Source organism: Dreissena polymorpha, chromosome 2, assembly GCF_020536995.1.
Source record: "Dreissena polymorpha isolate Duluth1 chromosome 2, UMN_Dpol_1.0, whole genome shotgun sequence".
Taxonomy (NCBI): Eukaryota; Metazoa; Mollusca; class Bivalvia; order Myida; family Dreissenidae; genus Dreissena; species Dreissena polymorpha.
Window position 1 is genome coordinate 74,133,060 of NC_068356.1, and position 25,476 is coordinate 74,158,535.

The following is a 25,476-nucleotide window of genomic DNA, read 5'->3' on the forward strand; positions in this document are numbered from 1 at the left end:
AAAACAGTAAAAGATAAATGTTAACTACATGGTAACAATTGTTTTTTCCACAAAACCTGTTAAGTATAGAGCTACTTGTATAGGTTTTAAATAAAACTAGAAATGGCGGGGCAGAGGCCGACGCGTATCCCTACGCCGCATGTTTGACCCTGGGGGACCCCAGGGTTGGTAATTGGGGCCATGCATAGTTGAGATTGACCGTATTGTCATAAGAGATGTTCAGTATAAAGAAGTTAATGTAAAATAACCTAAACAAGAGCTGTCAGAGGAAAGCGTGCTCGACTATTCGACTGCTTGACATTACAACGTAAGCCATCATGGGGAAATTGTTCATATTCAATAATTTATTAGATGATCTTTCAAAAATAAAAAAAGGAAAAAAAATAATTTTTTTTGGGGGGGGGGGGGGGTTGAGAGGGGGTATAATGTAGTGTGTGGTCATTTATTAGACGATCTTTCAAAAATAAAAGGAGAAAAAAAAAATTGGGGGGGGGGGTGGTGAGAGGGGGGTATAATGTGGGGTGTGGTAATTTATTAGATGATGTTTAAAAAAAAAAAAAAATTGGGGGGGGGGGTGGTAGGGGGGGGGGGGGGTGGTGAGAGGGGGGTATAATGTGGGGTGGGGTAATTTATTAGATGTTTAAAAAAAAAAAAATTGGACGGGAGGGAGGTTGGGGGGGATTCTGGGTAGGGGCGTGGGGTATTGTTTGGGTGGAATCCATTGTGGTATTCAGGTAAGTGTTGTTTTGTCAAAGTAATAATAAAATGTGATCATAAATAAAGAAGCTATGGCAATTTAAGCAAAATGTTCAATTATCTAAGTGTAAAAGGCGCAATAATTCTGTCAAAATGCTTGATACAGTGGTCTGCTCTTGTTTATAGGTTGGGGTCATGTTGGTAAACAAGTATGCAAAATATAAAAGCAATATGTCAAAGGATATAGGAAATATTTGGGGTAGTACGCAAACTTTAACATAGATTCATCAATTATATGCATATTCTAAGTATAAAAGGGGCAATAATTATGACAAAATGCTTGATAGAGTTGTCTGCTCTTGTTTATAGGTTGGGGTCATGATGGTTAACAAGTATGCAAAATATGAAAGCAATATGTCAAGGGACATTGAAAGTAGTTGGGGTAGTACGCAAACTTTAACATTTGCTGCATACTCTAAGTGGAAAAGGGGCCATAATTATGACAAAATGCTTGATAGAGTTGTCTGCTCTTGTTTATAGGTTAGGGTCATGTTGGAAAAGAAGTATGCAAAATATGAAAGCAATATGTCAAGGGACAAAGAAAATATTTGGGGAGGTACGAAAACATTTGCATGCTAACGCAGACGCTAATGCCAACGCCGGGGTGATTAGGATAGCTCCACTATATATATATTTTATATATAATAGTCGAGCTAAAAATGAGTGAAAATCTATACCCTAATTTCTCCTCCTCATCCTGCTCTCCTAACAAATTTAATACTGAATCAAATTCACTGATGACCATTATGTACATGTCATCCTCATTGGAATGACTTATGAGATGGCTGAAGATGCTCTCTTATAGCCAATCTTCTTGCTTCTGTTTTGGAAAAGTTATGTTTTGAGGTTAAATGGTTGACTTAATAGAAGCGTCTCAGAAATTTTCTATCGCAATATTGTACATAACAATGAAAATGTTGAATTTCATGTCTGTCTTTACTGTGCCTTTTCAAAGTCCATCTTGCTTTAAATTGTTTCTCACATTTTTCCCACTTGAACATTTTGACAGATTTTCAGTAATGAGTCTAAAAGTGTAATTGAACAAACTGAAAGTTTCAGCCCTTTTATAGATTCTTGAGGCTCTAGTCCAGGAGTTTCTCATGCTTTTTATGCTTGACTGCATTCTATCTCTTCTCTCATATACAGGTGTCCCTTTGCACCAATATTTTATAATCCCTTGTATAAACATTAGATGGATGAGCTAAACCATTTCACAGATGAGTTAACACAAACAATTTACTACTAAATACATCTATGCACCACTACTGTGTAACTCTATATGTGTTTTCAATACACAAGCTTCATTGTTAAATAATTCCTTTGTCCGATGAAAATGCTTGCACTTCTTCTGATTGGGTAGATAACCATATGATAGTTTTCGAAATCTAAACGCGGACCCTAAGTTCAAGGTCAAGGTTACAGTGGTAAAAAATTTGATGCCCATGTAAAGGTCTTGTCCAGATACACATGCGTACCAAATATGAAAGCAATATCTGAAGGGACACAGCAGGTATGAGCCTTTTTTGAATCGCAGTTGCAGATTTCGAAACCTGAACCCTGACCTCAAGTTCAAAGTCAAGGTCACAGGGGTCAAACATTTTATGCGCATGGAAAGGTGTCGTCCAGATACACATGCATACCAAATATGAAAGCAATATCTGAAAGGACACATAAGTTATGAGCCTTTTTCGAATCGCAGTCGCAGATTTCAAAACCTGAAAACTGGCCCCAAGTTCAAGGTCAAGGTCACAGAGGTAAATTTTTTTATGCCAATAGAGTGTTGTCCAGATATACATGCATACCAAATATGAAAGCAATATCTGGAGGGACACAGTAGATATGAGCCTTTTTCGAAACGTGGTCGCAGATTTCGAAACCTGAAAACTGACCACAAGTTCAAGGTCATAAGGGTAAAAATTGTGTGCGCATGGAGAGGTGTTGTCTGGATACACATGCATACCAAATATGAAACCAATATCTGAAGGGACACAGTAGTAATGAGCCTTTTTCAAATCGCGGTCGCAGATTTTGAAACCTGAAAACTGACCCCAAGGTCAAGGTCACAGGGGTAAAAAATTGTTTGGGCATGGAAAGGTCTTGTCCAGATACACATGCATACCAAATATGAAAGCAATATCTGAAGGGACACAGTAGTTTTGAGCCTTTTTTGAATCGCAGATTTTCAAACCTGAAAACTGGCCCGAGTGTAAGGTCAAGGTCAAAGGGGTAAAAAAATGTATGCGCATGGAAAGGTCTTGTCCAGATACACATGAATACCAAATATGAAAGCAATATCTGAAGGGACACAGTAGTTATGAGCCTTTTTTGAATCGCGTCGCAGATTTCGAAACCTGCAAACTGACCCTAAGTTCAAGGTCAAAGGGGTAAAAAAATTGTGTGCGCATGGAAAGGTGCTGTTTAGATACACATGCATACCAAATATGAAAGCAATATCTACAGGGACACAGTAGTTATGAGTCTTTTTCGATTCGTGGTCGCAGATTTCAAAACCTAAAAACTGACCCAAAGTTCAATGTCAAGGTCACAGGGGTAAATTTTTTTATGGGCATGGATAGGTGTTGTCTAGATACACATGCATCTCAAATATGAAAGCAATATCTGAAGGGACACAGTAGTTATGAGCCTTTTTTGAATCGCGGTCGCAGGAAAATCTCTGACCTGGCCCCGCCCCAACCCCCATAACTTTTGACCCAGGGGTCAGATCAAAATTCTGTTACTGTCACTGTCGCACATATGCTCATAGCTACCATGTATGTAAGTTTCAAGGTTCTAGTGCTAATAGTGTAGGAGCACGTGGCCAGGACGGACGGACAGACGCACATCACCACAATATCCCCACTTTTTCTCAGAAAAACATGGGGATAATCACCTTAATTCTCATCTTGTGCATGCATGCATGAACGCAGTTTAGAAATACAGTGAACATGATAAAAATACAATCACATTTTATATACAAATTAAGCAAAAATGCATGCATTACACAGACACTAAATATATATACATAACACATATACATAAGTAACAAGAAAAGCACAGATTTTTTTTTCCCAAGCGAAAATCGCAATTATTTCATCTAACATTTTTTGTATTCATCCAACTTCACAAAATACAGTGTTTGAAGTAGGAAACAACAGTAAAGCATTTTCATTATATTAAATCATAAATGTGGTATCTTTTCTTGTGCAATAACAACGTATATTCACCCCACAAGGAGTCAAACTGATAAAAATAATGCCGCAAATATTTTGCTTTCAAGATCATGATGATACGACTTGCTCATCTAGAACACTAGTAAACCCTTTACCACATAGGTACGTATTTTTAAGCATTTGTAGTCCCTTAAAAAGTTAAAAATTTAATTAAAGACCTTTCTTATTAGATTCAAGTTTTAAAGGCTTCAAGTCCAAACCTTAGATACTAATGAATAACAAAAAGCAAGTAACATGAACAGACTGCCAAATACTCGCAGGATGTTCTGGTTTTATGCTGTTTGCACATAGCGATTTTCACTTTGCTTATGAGAGGGAAAGGGTGAATGCACATGCATGTAGCCCAGTTTTCCAGGAGACCGGCTCATATTTTTGAACTCTAGAAAACAATGCAAAAACAAGTCACAAAGAATTAAAGGCAAAGATAGAAAAAAAAAGATTTCAAAAGCATTTGTCATATAATGTTGAAATCAAACTTTTTTAGGCATTTTGTTAATCAGTCAAAACATATCTTATCTCTTACTTGGTCATTGTCTGCTCAGGTACGACTGAAAAGTTCCCCATGGTACTCTTAAGTATATTACAAAGTACCGGCAGTACAAAAAATATACCGGTACTAAAAAGACCCCAGACTGTGGCTGGGGGCCTTTAAGCATATTTTTAGTACCGGAGGTACATTGCAGTATACTTAAAAGAGTACAGAGGGAACTTTAAAGTAGTACCTGAGCAGATATTGATCGAATAAATGTCACACCAATGAGAAGGTCTTGAACCATTTAGAGCTTATAGCCTCATTTTTCAATTTCTATGCATTGTATATTGGCCAAAAAACGAATACAATCCAAACATATTCCTTCTTCAAATCAAACAACAGAGAGATTTACAGATCATTCCTGTTACACAACCTTCACTATCAGGAGTCCCCGGTCTCTGTAGTCAGTAAATCTCTATCGCGAGTCTCCAGTCTCTGTAGTCAGTAAATCTTTAAAACCGAGTTTCTGCCATGGCTCCTGCTGCATCAAGTTACTGAAATTAACAAGAACTAGGAAATATATTTTCAGTTATAAAACACCCAATATAAATTGTTATGGCCTTTACATACCAAATAAAAACTGTATGCCAAATAAAATCTGTATCATACAATATTACCTATACTTAGATACATAGCATATATAAACCAAAAAATGAATGTCATGGCTGCTGGAAAAGGAGGTTAATCAAACAAAAGGAAACGCACATCATCAATTTTTAATATATCTCGTGTTTTTCAGTTTCAAGTCGACTGTAATAACATTATTCGTTATGCATGATAACGTCATTTGATTAACATAATATAATCTAGAAATATTTGCAATGACAAATCAAATCAGTGAAGCTATATAATTTGTTCATGTTTCAGTAAGATTTAAAATTTTACAAAATATGAAGTGGATGTTTAAACATTCTTATCCCTACACTCTACATTGGATAAATGGATAAAACGGCCATAATTCTGCAAAGATTGGCTCCAGCAAAAATCAATTCTTTTTTGATCATCAAAAAGTGAACATCATTTAGCTGTGAAAATTTAACCTTCAAATTTATTGAGACCTTAATAATGTTGATCGATCGAAGTGGATTAGGAAATATTCTTACAGGATCTTGTAAAAAGACCAAACAACAATTGTTGCCTTATTGAAAGTTGTATGCTTGGAAGATACTTTGTAAAGCTTTTGAACCTTGTCACGTGTAATTGATGTCATCTAAAAACATGTATAAAAAGCGAATTCGCAGTCATAAACCGAAAGTTCAGTATAACTTTTGTTTTCACTCGGAGTAAAAGACACCAAAACCTTGTAAAAATTTATTTGTACACAAACATAACACAAACAGCATGTTCATTCAAACAACCTCATTAGAAACACAAACAATCATTCTTTATCAAAACAATATAGGTTGTAAAATTGAGGTGTACGCTAGAGAGCTCTTTAAAAGAATGATCCGAAAATGTTATTTTCTAATCCATATATAGTGATGTAATTACTACCTCAAGGTTGTAACTTGTAAGTACAATATACTAATTAGGACTCATTAAATAAGCGATATATAATTACTTAAAATGTGGTTACATACTCTGACATATTTTATTTTGAAGATATCCCCAATAATTATCCCGGGAAAACAAACCGTATCAGCATCCTATTATTTGTGTTCTTGAAGCGGGCCGCTTTTATCATATCAAAGGCAGTTACTGCAATCAGATTCTTTACCCCCAAATTAGACGCCATAACAACCTCCCACTAACGCCTCCCACTTTGTAGGTTCACATAGAAAATGAAGTGCTTTGAGTCAATGCCACTCTATAATTATACATATTTAAAGAAGGAATGTTAAACAATGCAATACAAAGTTTGTTGACATGTTTAGATGTCGAGTAAGCTAAGTACCTACTTATCCATCCGACATTGTAAGTATTCTTTTGATAATTCCCGGCATAAATTGTTATCGTACTCCTTTCTTCTCAGGCAGTCCATGTACCTCCTCATAGGGACCTTACATTTTCCTAAAATATATTAACGTGAAATTAAAATATTGTTTTTATGGACTAGGGCTGTAATGAATACACTAGGTTACGAATACGATATGTATCACGAATGCAGGGTGGCGAATACGAATATTTATTTGCGAATATGAATTTCAATGAACAAAAGTAATACTGACAACTTGACATGACATTTTATAGTATGAAACTATGAGTATTTGTCAATTTGAGTAATTGAGTATCATTGCAAACTGAAAATATGAAATAGAACACTTTGAAATAACAAAACACTGACTAGAACTGCTTAAACTATTAACACAGTTTAAAAAAAACATTACTAGTACCAATAAAATCCTTGAGTAGAACAACTAAGAAACTTGACAATCTAGGCTCCATGTTTGTTGATAAGTTGCACAATCATTGTCCTAAAGATAAACAAAAAAGAAATTCCATCTGCTAATCCTTTGTTTGTATGTTTGAGCATCAAATCACTTGATATACCTAAACAAGAGCACCGCCTTGCGGGTGCAGACCGCTCATCTATTTTCTTTTTAAAGGTGAAGGGACTCTCATTTTCAATCACAAAGGAGGGAGGGGTGGAGTGAAGAGGGGTGTATAGTGTGGGGGCGTGGACATTTATTACATTATCTTCCAAAAATGCGAAAAACAAATAAAACAAATGCAAACAAAAAAAAAAATAGGGGGGGGGGGGGCGGGTATAGTATAGTGTGAGGGTGTGGTGGTCATTTGTGAGATGAATTCGGGGGGGGGGGGGGGGGGGGGGGGGGGGTATATTCTTGGGTTTTGGGTTTTTTTTACCGTTTAAAAAAACAATTTGGGGGGGGGGTGGGGTGGGGGGGGGGGTAGGATAGTATAGTGTGAGAGTGTGGTGGTCATTTGTGAGATGATCTTAAAAAAAAATAAAAAATAAAAATAGGGGGGGGGGGGGTAAATTTGGGGGGAGGGGGGGGTGGGGGGTTGGGGGGGTATTGTCGGGTGCGATGGTTGGAAGGTATTTCAAACATAAAATAATAAAATAAATATTTGTGATTTTAAACAGTTTCAAAAAAAAAAAATGGGGGGGGGGTGGGGTAGGGGGGTATAGTATAGTGTGAGGGTGTGGTGGTCATTTGTGAGATGATCTTTAAAAAAAAAAAAAGTCATTCAAAGGTCAAGGTAAAATTCAACTTGCCAGGTACAGTAACCTCATGATAGCATGACAGTATTTGAAGTTTGAAAGCAATAGCCTTGATACTTTAGAAGTAAAGTGGATCGAAACACAAAATTTAACCATATATTCAAAGTTAGTAAGTCAAAAAAGGGTCATAATTCCGTAAAAATGACAACCAGAGTTATGCAACTTGTCCTTTTACTGTACCCTTATGATAGTTTGCGAGTGTTCCAAGTATGAAAGCAATATCTATGATAGTTTAGGGGTAAAGTGGATCAAAACACAAAACTTACCAAAATTTTCAATTTTCAAAGTATAAAAGGCCCATAATTCTGTCCAAATGCCAGTCAGAGTTACATAAGTTTGCCTGCACAGTCCCCTTATGATAGTTAATAAGTGTTGCAAGTATGAAAGCAATAGCTTTGATACAGTAGGAATAAAGTGGACCTAAACACAAAACTTAACCAAATTTTCAATTTTCTAAGCATAAAAAGGGCACATAATTCTGTCAAAATGCCAGTCAGAGTTACATTACTTTGCCTGCACAGTCCCCTTATGATAGTTAGTAAGTGTTGCAAGTATGAAAGCAATAGCTTTGATACTTAAGGAATAAAATGGACCTAAACACAAAACTTAACCAAAATTTTCAATTTTCTAAGTATAAAAAGGGCACATAATTCTGTCAAAACGCACGCCAGAGTTATCTAACTTTGCCTGCCCAGTCCCCTCATGATAGTAAGTAAGTGTACCAAGTTTGAATGCAATAGCATTGATACTTTCTGAGAAAAATGGACCTAAACGCAAAACTTAACCGGACGCCGACGCAGATGCCAACGCCAAGGTGATGACAATAGCTCATATTTTTTTTTTTAAAAATAGATGAGCTAATAAAAATTAAACAACCATCGAAAGATTTTTCAATTCAATGTCGTAAATATTTAACAGGTGCCCGCCATTTTTGTTGATAATCTCACTGTGTAAAATAGTGGGTGGGGTAAACATGATGAAAACTGCTGGAATAAGGACAACATTTAAATTTAGGGGCTTATTGTATGAACCTTCATTTGTAAGGTAAGGGTAAGATAAGATGATTAAACTTTCAAACTCAAACCACGTTGTTTGTATTCGTCAAATATTCGGTACGGGAGGTGGCGAATAACGAATACGTTTTGTCCACAGCCGTATTCGAGTAACTCGAATATTCAAATGTATCGTTACAGCCCTATTATGGACATAGGATAATTTAAGGCTTCAACTTCATGCAAATACTTTGAAGTCATATCACAAGCATGACACAATTATTGATATTGTTAACATATGAGAACAATCATTTAAAATTATCACATGTTCTTAAATGAGGACAGGATTCACCTGGTGGCTGGTCCTGGGTATTAATAACACTAAAAGTGAAACAAAACGCATGGACAGAAGCTAGTATAACTAGTATCCCTTATTCTCATAGTATTGGCCCTCCTCATAGTATCGTGACTTTAACGAAAAACCCTAAGGAAGAGCTGGAACATAAATGTTTTTGTTTCAATTTTCTGAAGTTTTAATTTATTTGATGGTTATCCATGACTATAATGCTTATTTAAGGTTGATGCAATGATTTTTTTAAATTATGTAACACACAATTATGAAAGTTAGTTTTTATGCCTTTGGATTAATAGTAGCTTAAAGGGATCTTTTCACGTTTTGGTAAATTGACAAAATTGAAAAAAGTTGTTTCAGATTCGCAAATTTTTGTTTTAGTTACAATATTTGTGAGGAAACAGTAATACTGAACATTTACCATGGTCTAATATAGCCATTATATGCATCTTTTTACGATTTAAAAACCTGAAAATTATAAAGCGTTGCAACGCGAAACGATTGAATAATTTGGAGAGTTCTGTTGTTGTCGTTTAACTACGAAGATTGCTTATATAAATATAAAATACGTAGGCATATATAATTGGCATGATGGCCGAGCAGTCTAATTGGTTTTTACTCCAGGATTCCGGGGGTCACTGGTTCGAACCCTGCTGCGGGCTACTCTTTTTTTCCTTTTTTAAATTTTATTCTTGATTTTTTACTGGAGCTTTTTAGATCCAATGTTTACATTTATCAATATAAAGCATTTAATGACAAACTTCAAAACATGCCAAAATCTGTGAAAAGGCCCCTTTGATAAAATGTTTTATACTCTGCTACTTATTTTTTAAATAAAATGTTTAATAAAATAAGAACAACATGAGCAAGAGTTTCATTTTCCCATTATGACAACTTGTTTAAGAACAAGCACATGTGCATAGTATAAAAACCTAGCAACCAATCAGAGGGACCGATATTATGAGAACCATTGTAGATTAATACAGATTACTACAGGGAGCTAAGTGTAGCCCATATTTTGTCGATTTAAATGCAGTTTGCGTTGTTATATCCAAGAATACACATTTGACTATAATTGACATATAAAACATGCGTGTTTTTGTATTTGTTCACTTCCAAAATACATATGTATTCAATAAGAGGGCCGATACTACGGATAGACATACTAGTAGTAGTAGTGTAGTGTTGCCTGACCTGACGAAACTCATGAAAATGCTTAATAAACAAAGTCCTTGGAAATGTTCGCTTTAGAATATTTCATACAAAGTTCAGTCTGTAACAAAGTTAAGTGTATACATGTACAATGTCATGTTACCCTCGTGATCTATTGGAAAACTGCCTTTATCTGGTGGTGTCGGTGTAAACCTGGCTGCTGGAGTAGCCATTTCAAATTATCTCCCTTAAGGCTACACGACACTATATAATAAAAAAATGGACTGTAGGTTACAATATACTAAATACTCGTTTCATGTAGGGCTGTACTCTCTAAAAAGATATCATAGTTGACTCAAAGGCATGTTTTACATCTTAAACTATTGTTCGGGTTTTATCTTTCGGAGATAATGGTAGGGCATAAATAGGTGTTCACGACCGAATCCCTGAAATATGATAAACTTGGAGACTTTAGTAAAGCCTTGCACTAAAAAAGGTTACATTCCACTAAGAAACGGCCGAAAAAAAAGTTGCAAAAACAGTCGATTTTATTTAGCGTCAAGTTCTTTTTCGGTTTGAACATGACATATCTTTTTTATTGCATAAATCGATTCCGCTTAGAATGGCCTTTAAGAAAAGGTATGGTTATGGGGGTCTCTATGTGCAAAATGTTGCATTTATTTTCGCTCAAAGTTGTCGCTTTTACATTGAATTATATAGGGAAACTATTTAGTATATTGTGACCTGTATGGTCCGCAAATCTGGGCCGGATCGTATGGGCGGTATTGTGACTGGTCCATGGTCCGTAAGTTTCGTTTACCTTAAAAAAACTACGGGGTTCCGTGCCACAGGTTGTTAGCGTTTGGCTATGATATTAATGATATTATGATATTATTGCTGAAAACATGATTGTGAATGATACATAAATATTTCTACATCTACATTTACATCTATGGTATACTGCTGACACTCGATCGCGATTATTATTAGCAGGCACGTTGTCTCAAACAGTGTTAGAATTTTTGTTATGTGCAGATTTAAATCAGGAGGTAAAGAAAGGATAACACTAAGTCTAATATACAAGGATAAAAGATAAAAACACAGTTATAATTTAGAATTTGAAGGTTTGAGGAAGCTGCTCGGCAATGATGTTAAAGCTGGCGCGTGATTGTATTGAGATAGTTAAACTGTTCCATAGACGAATGCTCCTAGAGAAGAAAGAATTTGCAAGGTAGTTCGTCCTAGAATGAGGTATCAGAAAGTTCAGGTTTCTGGTTGGTATTAGATGCTTATGGTCAACCTGTACAAGGTTGTGGTGGATCTTGAAGATGAATATGACTTCCCTTAGTTTGCGGCGTTGTTCAAGGGTTTGCCAATTCAGTGAAGTTATCATGTTAGGCACACTGCTGGTGTAGGTGTAATATAGATAGATGTATCTGACAGCTGCATGACCGTTGAACCTGTTCTACCTTATAGATAAGGTACTGTTGCCAGGGATCCCAAATTGTTGATAAGTATTCTAACTGTGGTCTTACATAAGTTTTGTATGCTCTTTCTTTTACTGTTTTTTTATGTTGCGTTTTATGAATCTTAGGGCGTTGTTTGTTTTTGAGGTGATGTTGTTAATTTGTTTGGTTCATGTTAGATCGTTTGTAATTGTTACGCCTAGATATGTTACGGCGTCAGTTGTTTTGAGGCCTATACCGTGAAGTTTATATTGGTGAAGTATGGGCTTCCGTTTGCGAGTAATTCTAAGTACTTTGCACTTGTCCGGATTGAATTGCATGGGGAAATCTGACTCCCATTTTTCGAGGCAATTAAGGTCATTTTGGAATGTATGAGCGTCAGTGGAGGATTTGATTATGAGATATAGTATGGTGTCGTCCGCAAATAGTCCTGTTCTGTCTGCTTTTGATGTTATCAGGAAGATCGTTTATATAGGATAGGAATAAGCAGGGCCCTTAAGACTGACCTTTGGGGAACACCTGAGCGGACTGGGAGATTTTCAGAGTTCTGACCTTCAACGACGACTTGTCGGGTTCGGGCTTGGAGAAACGAGTGGGTCCATGAGGTAACATGGTCATTTATTTCTAATCTTTTAAGTTTATGGATAAGTTTATGGTGGTCTACCTTGTCGAATGTTTTACTGAAGTCCATGACTTCAACATCTGTTTGTTGACAATTTTTGGGACGGTCATGGACTGCCTGTGTGAAACCAATCAGTTGCGTCTCACTGCTGTGTTTGGATCTAAAACCATGTTGGTTGGGGTAAAGGATGTTATTTCTGTCATAGAAGGGCATGATATTAGACGTGATGATTTGTTCCATTAATTTTAAGGCTATGCAGGTAAGGGAGATAGGGCGATAGTTACTAGGATTACATTTTGGACCTTTCTTGAAGACTGGGGCTACTACTGCAAGCTTCCAGTCTTCTGGGACAATACCTGTTTAAAGCGGTATCTGAAAGATATGGGTGAGGACAGGGGCTTTTTCTCTGTGAAGTTCTTTCAGTAATCTTGGGGATAGTTGGTCTGGCCCTGTGGCTTTGCTCGGATTTAGGGCTTGAAGTAGCTTGTCTACACCGTCCTGAGTTATGTTGACTTGGGCCATAAAAGGGCGATCAGGTGGAGTAAGGACTTGCTTGCAGGACTGGAGTAAACTCATAGGTTGGGGTCTGAAAAAAGCAGACTCAAATTGTTTATTGAGAATGTTGGCTTTGGCTTTTGGGTCTGTGAACGTTTGGTCATTACTTAATAGGGGGGCGACGCCGCAGTTTTCAGTTTGGTTGGATTTAATAAAGGAGTAGAATTTCTTGTTTCCTCCAGGTTGAGAGTCCTGAGAGAAGATGACAGTGTCTAGGTAGTTCCAGTAGGCATTCCTGATTTCTTTTTGGACGAGACACATTGTGTGCTTAAATTTATATGCTAGGTTAGGGTTGCTGGGATTTGACCTTTTCATTCTTTTTTATAGTTGGTCGCGTTTCCTTATCAGTTTTATGATTTGGTGGTTGACCCATGGTAGATCATGACGGATTTTTGTTATTTTGATTGGAATGTGGATTGAGCTGAGACGTGTGAGTTCGTCCTTAAATAAAGACCAAGCAGTATTTGGATCAGAGTGGTTTGCTATTACGAAATAGCTCGAGAAGGTCTCAAAGTCTCTTTTGAGGTAATTCCACTTTGCTTTCCCAAAGCATTTGATGTTCCTGATTGGTTGAATTGGGCGACCTCAGTAAACCTTAATTTCGTGGAATATGATGTCGTGATCTGAGGAGCTAAGGGGTGGTGACATTGTAGTGCTGTGTACTTGGGCTGGCATGTTTGTAAGGAATAGATCTAAGATATTGGAACCTCTAGTAGGGAAAGTGACCATCAAATATATGTATAACAAGGTATTCACCTCAAAATGACCCGAAAACGGGGTGCATCATCGCTGTGAACAGCCATAACTTCATCAATTGTGCAGCGACTTTCACGAACTCGATCTTACTAAACGCAGAAATAAATTTCTTTTCTGGAAATGTATATGTTTTGCAAGATTTCTACAAATGCTGGCTCAAATTTTAAGAAATAACACGGTACACAACTCGTGTGACTTGATCGTTGTCGAGCAGACCCGATCAAAGACTGAAATCCTCACGGAGTAAAGGGCATTTTACCTGCAAAGTTCACGGACCTCGATAATTCAATAAAACGTATGACAAAATATTCTTACCGTTACTGCCGTTACATTATTTATCAAAGCTAAATGTCCATCGCCGCTTGAAACCTTTGTTTACATACATTTCAACTGGCCGACATTTTTTTAACACACGAGCGATTTAATTGGTCCAACGCGAAGTTGTGTCTTTACGTTGTGAATATATCATACTTTAATCGGGTCTGATCGACAACGAGTAGGTCATGCGAGTTGTGTATCATGTTATTTCTTATAATTTGACTCAGCATCTGTTACAATCTTGCAAGATATGTATTTAAATTTATTTACTTTTTATTATTGAAAATTGCGACGATTATTTTCATAATTTCCGGTTTTACTTAGGTCATGTTTAGTCCAGGATGATGCTATGATTTTTAAATAACGTAACACATAATTATATTAGTTCATTAGTAGGTTTATCAAATGTTGTATTAGCCGCTTTGAAAAAATCTAAAAATATTTTAGGAAAAACATGTGCACGAGTTTCATTTTTTCATCGATAATCTCTTTATAGAGAAGCACGTGCGCATAGTCACAAACCTTAGCAACCAATCAGAAGGGCCGATATTATGAGAAACTGTGTACATGAAACAGATAACCACAGGGAGCTAAATGTAGCCAGTATTTTGTCAAAACATTGCCGCTTTAAATGAAGTTGTTTGTTGGTATGTCCAAGAATACACATTGGACTATATATTGACATATAAAACCTGTGTGGTTTGTAATCTTTTTTCTAAGAATTTTATTATTAGTTACACTGTTAGTAACCGATGGTGTATGGGATATACACCCTCAGTAATTTCATACCATACGAGAGCGAAGCTATGTCTATAAAATCGAGTTCAATCAAAATAATAAATCATAACCAACACAATAAATGTTACAATCGACATCAATTATCGCGTCATTTGTGGAGAAATATTCAAACAAAATCTTGATAAAAAAACGTAATCAAACCGAAAGCCGAAAATTTGAATTGACGATTCGATCTATCTTACAAAGGTTCCGGATATAGTCTGTTTATTACGATTGGTTGATAAGCCACGAGAACTATCTCGCGGAGGATTCCCGAGGAAGTCGATAGCGTATTTTCGGATTCGAAACACTCGGCTTTTTCCATCGATAAAACTTACACGTTTTCATGAACAGTTGACGTATTTGAAACTTTGGATTAATATCATTATCATTTTTATGCGAGCAAACCATATCACATAAGTTGTTTTAATTTGCGCATAAGTGAAAAAGCGGTTTACAGTTGCAACTCCCTAGCTGGTAGTTGGATTATTGGATTATTGCCACTAAAGGGCGAGATTGCAAAGGAGTGAAATCACGATGTTCAAACATGAGATGACGATGTGACAACGCAAGATCATGATGCGAGATCCCGACAGTATTATTTGGATTTCATTATAGTACTAGGGATGTAGCGCCACTGCGTTCGTCCGATCTCTACCCGGATTCGTAAGCACACTTCCCGACTGTTCGCGGACTATGGTCCGCGAATGAAAGAAGTTATTTTTAAACAAACATTATTTCTTGCATATTTATCATGCGTTTGCTTGCGCTGTCATGTTTCTACTTACTATGTCGTCTGATTATGTATTTACGCATTTACAATTGAGCTGAACACGTTTATTTATTCATCAAATCGAGCAAATAAGAATTTTAAAATTGATTTTACAGATGCACAGAGTGATTGCTTGAGCATACTTACGTCAAGCCAATGTACATAATGGTGATTTGCGCAAATTTCTAATGGAAGCGTCTTATTCACGTTTTGAAAATAATTGAATACTACATAGAAAAAATAGTTAAATAGAAAATAGCGCTCAATTTTTGCCTATCATACAACGCGAAAAAGATTCGCGTTGGTTGAGAAGTGACACCTGTGGACAAAATGACATCTATCGCGCATTCGTATCGCGTGTCTTCGAATTGTTTTCTCATGTTCTCTCTGTAGGTTTTAAAAGGTCGAAAATGCGAGAAAACGATATTAGTATTAAAATGGTTCCGGTTGATTAAAAAAAATGGCTGCCATGCAGGCGTGTCATTTTTCCTTGTATGGCTATATATGGCTATAGTAAAATATTGTTAATACTCTAGAGGCCACATTTATTGTCCGATCTTCATGAAACTTGGTCAAAAGATTTGTTTTAAATATATCTTGGACAAGTTTGAAAATGGTTCCGTTTGGTTGAAAAACATTCAAACATTAAACGTGCTTCATGTATGGGACGATAATTTCAGTTTTTAGTAACATTGGCCTTTCGGTTCTGTTGATGTCGTCGACGGCACATAAAAACAGACGCCGGAAAGCAGCCTACCACAATAAGTCACCATGATGGGCACGTTGTGCTCAGTTGAGGAAAAAATGAAACTTGTGTGACGTAGTTTTAACTCCAGTGACCTAATGTGAGCAAATATAATGTAGGTCGACTATCTGATATCACACACCAAATATCGAAACTCTAGGCGTTTTGGTTTTAGTTATTTTATCCGAATAAAGTGTAAAATATATACGGATGTACACAAAGTATAACTAAAGCTGCATCACCATGAGAGAAATTAAGGGGTGTTGCTGCAGTTTTGCTGATTTTTTCCACCAAATAGATTTTGTTCAAAATTTATATTCAAGTACTATATACAAATACTATATGAAAAATGAAATAAAAATATAGGGTCACTGGCCTTGATTTGATTTTATTCACCATTTTATAACATGTACTTTTTCATTTGAACTGGAAAATCTCTAATTGCCTCAAACCAATTAATAACCTATGAAATAGACAACCTATAGATATTATATAAGCTAAGACACATAAAATACCATTTAATTAAACAACACAATGCCAAAAAAATGGAGAACACAAGTTAAATAAAAAAAATATTTATTTTTTATTTTTTTTTGTCACCCCAAAAAACATCAATTTTTTACTTTTTTTTACACCAAAATGTAATTTCAAAAATTATGTCAAATAGAATTCTGCAAAACTGCTCAAATATGTTCATCTACGTGTTGTCATCATAAAACACAAATAAAAAAGGGGTCATCGCACTTTTAACCGAGATTTTTTGTTTTAACTATCCCTAGCCTCTACGTCAAATTTTATAAAAATACATCAATTAGGCAAAACCCAAGTACCGGTACATAGATTGTAAGAAATATGCATAAACATTAGAAATTGTTTACAATCTTAATTTGGATCACAACAGCTTACCAAAAGACATTAATATAAACAATATTTAAACACAAACATAATACCATACAGTAACAAACTCGACCTTAATCATTAATAACTTACATGTACTTGTTCACAGATTTCGGCTTGTTTTAGAGTTTGTGATTAAATGCTTTAAATTGATAAATTTAAACGACATGACTAAAAAGCTCCAGTATAAAACAAGAATAAAATTAAAGAAATAAAAAAAAGTAAAAAAAAAAGTTGACCCCAACTGGGATCGAACCACTGACAATTGAATTATGAACCAACTCGGTCATTTCTGATGATACTGATAACAAAAATATTGAGTTGTGATAATAGCATCATCGGTGTTGCTATAAATATATTCTCGGTTAAATATACTGCCGCAACACCCCTTAACCTAGCAGTATGCGAAAACGATGCGACCCCGGGATATCGCAAGTTTTCAAAACGGACACAGCTACATGTATGTCATGCCTGTTTGACTTTCAAAAAGTAGTCAATACAATAATATAAATATGTGCGGGAATATGAGTGTTGATAAAACATAATTTTACCTCGTTTTTAGTGTGAACCATACGGATTTTTTAAGAATGGGTTACTTATCAGATAAACAATTTACTGATACAATTTACATTGTGACATCGTACTAAAGAACTCGATTTGTACTTGTATTTTTAGTTGATTTTTTTTTTAGAAAACTTGTTTTAAAAAGTGATTTGAAAGAAAGCACCGCTTACCGTCGTGTTAAATCTATTAAAGTTAAAAAGTAGAACCCCCAAAAGTCACGCAATCAACACCCTGTTTATGCACATTTGTGACAAGTGCGAACGATAAACTCGTGATCTCGCATCTTTTTTTTTCATGGAGAGTACGTTGGTTCCTTTTTCCTACTTCCTTATTCAAATAAGGAATAAGCAACAGTTCATGTTTTCTTATTCAAGCTTAACATATTTGATAAATAGAGTTTTGCAGAAAAATAATGCATACAATTCGTAGGTAAATATAAACAAAATAACTCGAATACATTTACTTAATGTATTACGTTACATTTATCATCATGTTTCATCTTCGCGCTTGCATATGATTTATTGTTTTAATCGAACTGACATTTTCTATTTCGAATACTTACTTCACATCAACAAAACCTAAAGCAGATAACACTGCGGTTATATATATATATATATATATATATATATATATATATATATATATATATATATATATATATATATATATATATATATATATATAACGAAGATTAAAACTCTATTTTAACTATTATTTTATTAGCTTCATTTTTTTTTGGATTTTAATAAATAAATAGCTGGTCACTTCTCCAGCTTCTCGCCGATCATGTTGATTTATTTGATTGTGTTGGTTTACCGTTCAACATGATCTCCATGATCTGCGGGCTAACCTGCTTCCCGTATGCTCCTGATGATGGTGAGGTGTTCGAGTGCACTGCTGGAGCCACTCATGAGATTAATGTCATCAGCAAATCTCTAAATAGAAATGGGTCTGCCTCCGATGGAGATGGATGTGTGGTGGTCTATGATGGTCTCGTGCCTTTTCAATCAAAGGATAAACAGACATCCCTCACAGACGCTCACTGATGTCCCATCAGTCCATTTATAAGAACTGTGCTGCTGGCGTTTCTGTAGAGTTTTTTGAAGGCTAACACCAGCCCTTCGTTAACCTTGAATCCTCTCAGAACCTGCCTTTAGGTTTGTCAAAAATGGCAAACGAGGTCGAATGCTTTATGTCAAGTTGTTCCACTGTGTTTCGTCCATCTTTGAATCCAGTCTGCTCTTCCACCAGCAGTTCATCGGCCTTACTTTTCAGCCGGTTGAGGATGATGCGTAGCATGACTTGGCTAGGATGGCTGATAAGGCTGATGGTGCGGTAATAAGCATAAATGCATAAAATTAAAAGCAATTTGCTATTGATAGTTCCATTTCCTATTAGCTTATTCTAAACAACAAAAAAGAAAAGACACCATTTAGACGTAAACAATCTAAACATTTCTCAGTTGACAATTTTAGGCATTCACACTATGAGGTCAGGCAAAACCATCCTAAACTCAAAACCTAGTGAAATGGCTGAGCAAAGTTGAACATTTACATTTGCAGAAAACAAACATTATTTTGGAAACCATAAAGAAGTGTTGCATGTTTGAAACATCGGTCGGCGAACCCTAGACAAGCGTGGTCTTTTAAGCATAGTCAATTATGGGAAGAAATTGCCACAAAAGCAACAGACCATGGTTATATTTCACCATGGTTTCGTGATTTTCTATCATCCTTGTTGGGCATGGCTTGCCAGAGTGCAAATTACTGCACATGACCATTATAATCCCTAATCAAAATGGAGGCATTTTGATTAAATATGTTTAATATTAATGATGATTTGTTGAAAATAATCAATGATTGTTGTGCACAAATATAGTAAAATATTATATAAGACCGACATCATTGACTTCTGTTTTGTTAATATCCTATGGAATATGAATTGTACTTCAACGTCGCCAGTTTACATTTTCAACATCAGCAAATAATTGTTTTATGCTTAATTATTTGTTTCTGAATTTGATTCTTTCTGTTGTTTAAATGGTTTATGTATATACACTGCCAATATATTATTACATTACTTAACAAGTTTTTAAATACAGTGAGTGTATCAAAATACATTAAATAACATTTATAAGTGTACATTTTTATTTTGCAACTAAAAGTATTTAATATATGCTTTATCTTGCTTACTTAAAATATGCGATCTCGTAAAACCCAGTTGTATTTTATATCTCAAATATCCAAACGATCATGCCAATCGACTTTATGCTGAATTTAATAATTTAATCTAAAACTAAATAAATATCATTAGCATAAATAAAACTAATACACCAAGATTAAAGGTGGCTTACACTTCAACATCAACTGCTGTATTTCCTTTGACTATTAACAATATTATTCAGTTATTAAATGTTAACCAATGTATTTATTTTAGACAGAAATATATATCATTATACGGCAATTATTATATAGATTGTGTGGTCCTTTACAATATCTTATGAAGATCATTGATGTAAAAGATATATCTTCGTATGTGACTATTTTAAGAATTTGAAATAGTTTGCCTAAACTTGCAAATTGAACGATGGAATGAAATCGTCCTAATGGTACGAATAAACTATTAACACTCCCTAATAATAAAACTAAAACATTGACTTTCTGCAAATATAATAAATTTTTGTTTTTTTGTTTATTTTTTTTTGAGAAAATTACTGAATGGTTATCAAGTCTCCAAAATGACTTAAAGGGCCTTTTCACAGATTTTGGCATGTATTGAATTTGTCATTAAATACATTATATTGATAAATGCAAACATTGGATCTTAAAAGCTCCAGTAAAAAATCAAGAATAAAATGTAAAAATAGAAAAAAAGTAACCCTCAACAGGGCTCGAACCACTGGCCCCTGGAGTCCTGGAGTAAAAGTCTAGACCATTCGGCGATCCGTTCTTATACAATGAGCGATGTATTTCAAGAAAAACAATTTTAAAAAAAGAAGAAAAAAAACTCAGCAGGGCTCGAACCACTGACCCCTGGAGTCCTGGGTTAAAAAAAACAACCACTTAGACCGATCGACCATCCGTCCTAATACAATGGAAGATGTATTTTATACTTTATATAAGCAATCCTAGAAGTTTCACAAAATATAACGACAAGAACAGAACTACCAAACTATTCAATCGTTTCGCGTTGCAACGCTTTATAATATTCATGTTTTTAAATCGTCAAAAGATGCATATAATGGCTATGTTACGGCATGGTAAATGTTCAGTATTACTGTTTCCTCACAAAAAGCATAACTAAAACGAAAATTTGTGAATCTGAAACAACTTTTATTAATTTTGTCAATATACCAAAACGTGAAAAGGCCCCTTTAATACAAAAAGAAGTATGTAATTTTTTTACTTTCGCATGAAGAGAACTATCAAAAGTTAAATGGGAGTGAATTTTGAAACATTTACTGAAATGTGTCTTTTTTCCAAATGTTTGAATACCAGTTTTAGGAACCTAAAAACTAAATTGACATAACTTGTGTATGAGTATCATTATTTTTTTGCATCAACGAATAATATATATTTTTATAACAAATTATAATTGAATGTGTGTACAACATTAAAAGTTTCGTAATTTTTGATAGCCTATCAATTTGCTAATTTAAATCAACACTTGTATTTTAATCAACTTAAATTCAGTGTGTTCCAATATATATTTCACTCTTACATGCCAAATTATTTTTACCCTCGTTGTCACGCATTTGATCCATTATTGCTTAACTCATGTACTTATATCATTCCTTCAATAATTGACACATCTAAATACACATATAAACCACTATTTTAACCAGACGGTCCATAAATGAAGTTTTATAGTTAATATTAATGCTTTTACATTATTTGTATTTTACAGTGAAATGATATACCAATACAACATGAGGTCGCAGCAGTTATTTTACATTAAAGGTTAAATTGGCCCGCTTATAAATCAGTTTATTTTAACACAAAAAGAATACAAATTTACTGTTTAAACATAATTGTTCATAGTGTTTGCTTCTCAACTAGCGTGTATGATTCAATGTGGTGCATGATATATTTAAATTACTTTCATAAAGGAGGCAAATATGCCGGGAAACGTAGTTTCGTAAAGTATTGTTGTGCTCCGCTTCATGTTCAAGTCTTATACCAGGTATAAATAGTAGCTGTCTTTCAGTAAATAGTTATGGCAGTGTGGCTTTAAAATATAAGATGTTTTTGTCCATGAAAGTAAGTCATTCCAGACTTAAGTTTTTTTTATGTAATTTATTGTCCAGCAAGGAACATAAAGAGTATAATATAACATGTATGATTAAATATATTCTTTATTATTTACTGTAAAGAAGCACTGAACAAATTTCACTTACAATGTGTTAAAATATTAAACTTCAAGTTGGCACCAGAGTTCTGAACAAAAAAATTCAGAACGTAGTTTTACTATCAATGGAAGGTTGTTTTTACAAAGATGACACAGTGTGCCATACACATGACACAGTGTGCCTGCAACAACAAAAATTGTGCCCAACAAAATATAAAATGTGCCTTTTCAACAAGTGCTCAAATAGAATGTTCTTAAGTATAGAAAATTGGAAACGTTAAAACATCTGAAAATGTGCAACAACATATAACAACATAATAATACCTCAAAGGAGCGTTTTCTGCATTGCAGTGAATACATTTCAGAACTTTAAATAAAATTAATTCAAATATAAATGATGCTCAAGGACTTTAAAAATCGGCTTCACATAAGTTGCTTAGCAACGGGCACGGTTAAAATCAAGATGGCTGCCGTCGGTTTCTAACAAACAAGTGTGACAATTTAAAGTCGAAAAGCAAATGATGTAAACAATTCTTACTGTTAAAAATTGGCAGAAATGTGCACAATAGGAATACAATTTGATAACTGCTACTTATTTTGTATGAATTCTTAAATAATGACATAAATTGAAATTATGGGCATTTTTCAGTGTTGAATTGAGCTGAAAGGAATTAACAGGTCAAAATAGTTTGTTAAAATGTGGTTACTGACCAATTATCTGCAACTCATCTTGCTACCAGTTGTTTATAAAATATATTTTATATTCGACTGGTGAGTCGTGTAAGCCAAAATGATCCTTAAAACAAAATTGTGTCTTTGTATCGTATGAACGAATCTGCACTAAAACTTAATTTAGTATCACATCGTACATGCATGATCAGTTGTCAAACGAAAGTACGGTTGATATTCAAATGCATTATTTTTTTCTTTCCGGAATATTGTTTTAGTATGTTGATGCTGCATTAACAAATATAAGTGTATATGAAGTGAAAACACCAAAAATAAACAACGGTTGCGATAGACACCTATAAACTGTTAGATGCGCAAAATATCACTTTAAGAAACAAACATCTATCTTCAAACCGGAAGAAGGAACATTTTAACAATAACAATGGCGTATAAACCGAAAGTATGAAGGAAAACTAATTCTAGCATAAACATGTGATATTAGTGGCTGGTCTGTAATATATAATTGGTCAGCACTATTAATTATATGACCAAGCTAGGAAAAGCAACATAATGAATGAACAATAAAAACAACTATGCTGTTGACAAGGAAATTAAGGTAATACAAAAACACTACAAGTTAGGTATTAAATAAGCAATTTACACAGAATAAGGGCAATCATCATCAATAATATTCAGTAAATTAAGCGTTTAAAAAAATACTTCAACTCACCTATCTGAGAATTAAAACTGTTCTAATTGATAGTATTCCTTCTCACAACTCCAGAAAGTATTCATCCCTTATTTCTTATCATAAATAGGAATGCTACGGCAACAACAATCTTAAAAAGATCTCTACCCCAAAGATCAATATTTAAAAAAAATACATCAATTCAACGGACACAATTAAGAATGCACAATTCAAACAATTTCCAAACAAGACCACTTTACTTTTAACGATATCATTACGTCTTAAATAAGAAACCTTTTAACGTTGCACACAAGTCTCACATGAAATGTATATAAAAACATGATTTGTTTCGGCCACAACTGTAAAAAGGAACGACTGGATCGATTTCGTTGGTTTGGCATTAATCATTATTTTATGAGAAGTGTTGGAAGGCATTCATGGAATAGTTAACTTAAATTACCGATTTAAAAAAAGTCGAGTATTAGAATGACACGGTTGAGCTGTCATTAATACAGATTTTTAATTACGTTTTGCAGTTTATCAAAATTGTATATAATAAATAACCGATCGCTGTTTGTTAACAAACAACCGTTACGGTAAAAATACGCCATAGCTGTCAAATGTACATCCAAAGGACAATTAATGTAAGACACGACTGTTTGAGCAAAACACTGTTAAAGTAACATATGACATGTGTCAGATAATGGTGTAAATATGCAATACTCAAGATACAAAGCAGGTAGAAAGTTAAAATGCATGACGTGGCTGCTGCAAACTGAGGTACATATTTTGTCCTAGGTTATCATGATATAATTATTCGTTAATATTGATTGACTTGTCGGAGTTGTTTACATTTACCAAGGACTTTCGGAAAATATTCTCAATAACCTGTATAAAAAGTGAAAACAATATAAATTTCTATTTATGCTTTATGCACTTTAACATATTTTGCAAAATATTTACAACGGTAACTAGTAATATTCAATGTATTGAATAAATTTACGTCTGATTTGGCTAGATTTGTTTAAACCCACTAGTTTACGAACAAAGCTGGTAAAATAAGAATATTGCCAAGCAATATATGTTCCCTACCGGCTCCACCATTGTCAGATTTTTTTAATATATTTTTTTTATTTGTTGCCATAGCAACCAGAATTCGAGACGTAGGAACAAAATGAAAATACGTTTATAATCTCCATATTGCCATCTGACCATGTTTGAAGTTTCATGAAAAAATATGAAGAAGTTTTTAGTTATCGCAGGATCCAGAAAAGTGTGACAGACAGACAGACAGACAGACAGACAGACAGACAGACAGACAGACAGACAGACAGACAGACAGACAGACAGACAGACAGACTCACAGACACACAGAGCGCAAACCATAAGTCCCCTCCGGTGAAACCGGTAGGGACAATAAAAAGCATTTTATATTAATGTGTTTTCATTGTGTAACCTCTTATTTCAATGTTCAAATTCCGTATACACAGAGAACAAAATATGAAAATGCAATTATACTACATTGTGAAATGTAAATAGAACTATACAGTAATTTTCTACCAACATATAACACATCAAATAAAAGAAGAGGCATATAGTCTTTAAAATATGTTACTTATAATGTTATTAAGGGTATAAACACAAGCATGCATATACATTGATTGAAAGTATTTAGAAAATCGACAAAAGCAAATGCGACTGAATACGATAATGTCTCATTTAGCGTAAGGATTACATGAACATGAAATGAAGTATAATTTCTTATGATAAGTGTTTTATTTTTTAACCAAATGCTTTCCTGTACATTAACTAAATGTTTTCGCTCACAAATAGTCAGAGACTGAGATGCTGCTTCTATTTCCGATACTTTAAATAAATTATATAATTTTTTGGTGAAAAAGTTATATTTTAAAATAACGTAGTTTTTTTTGCTCAAATTAATCGTTTCTACATTTAAATATGAATCTTTTCACTTCAAGACATTAAGGATGTAAAGATATTATTTTATGTTTCGGTACTATTTAACATACAAATTATGCAGTCAGTTTCCGACAATCAATTTGATTATGTTTAAGTGAACACTTTCGAATTAAGAACTC

The 25,476-nt window shown here is 34.5% G+C and overlaps 1 protein-coding gene across 2 annotated transcripts; it reads right to left on the reverse strand.

The window, feature by feature from the left end:
• Positions 1-3,707: 3,707 nt before the first annotated feature.
• Positions 3,708-10,485, reverse strand: LOC127867630 (cytochrome c oxidase assembly protein COX19-like). 2 transcript variants are annotated; one of them, XM_052408937.1, is made up of 4 exons: positions 10,365-10,485; positions 6,417-6,528; positions 4,892-5,012; positions 3,708-4,365 (listed from the first exon to the last, which is right to left on the reverse strand). In XM_052408937.1, the coding sequence occupies exons 1-3, from the start codon at positions 10,432-10,434 to the stop codon at positions 4,934-4,936; spliced, it is 261 nt and encodes an 86-aa protein (XP_052264897.1). In that variant the 5' UTR covers positions 10,435-10,485; the 3' UTR covers positions 3,708-4,365; positions 4,892-4,933. The 2 variants fall into 2 exon arrangements, with proteins under 2 accessions (XP_052264897.1, XP_052264896.1); XM_052408936.1 differs by having other exon boundaries at positions 3,708-5,012.
• Positions 10,486-25,476: the final 14,991 nt, after the last annotated feature.

Excerpts from the sequence above, each read along its gene's own strand:
- LOC127867630 (XM_052408937.1), bottom strand. The coding sequence starts at position 10,434 with ATGGCTACTCCAGCAGCCAGGTTTACACCGACACCACCAGATAAAGGC. Across the intron at positions 6,529-10,364 it reads TTTTCCAATAGATCACGAGG|GAAAATGTAAGGTCCCTATG; the intron begins GTAACATGACAT and ends AATATATTTTAG. Across the intron at positions 5,013-6,416 it reads TTACAATGTCGGATGGATAA|TAACTTGATGCAGCAGGAGC; the intron begins GTAGGTACTTAG and ends TGTTAATTTCAG.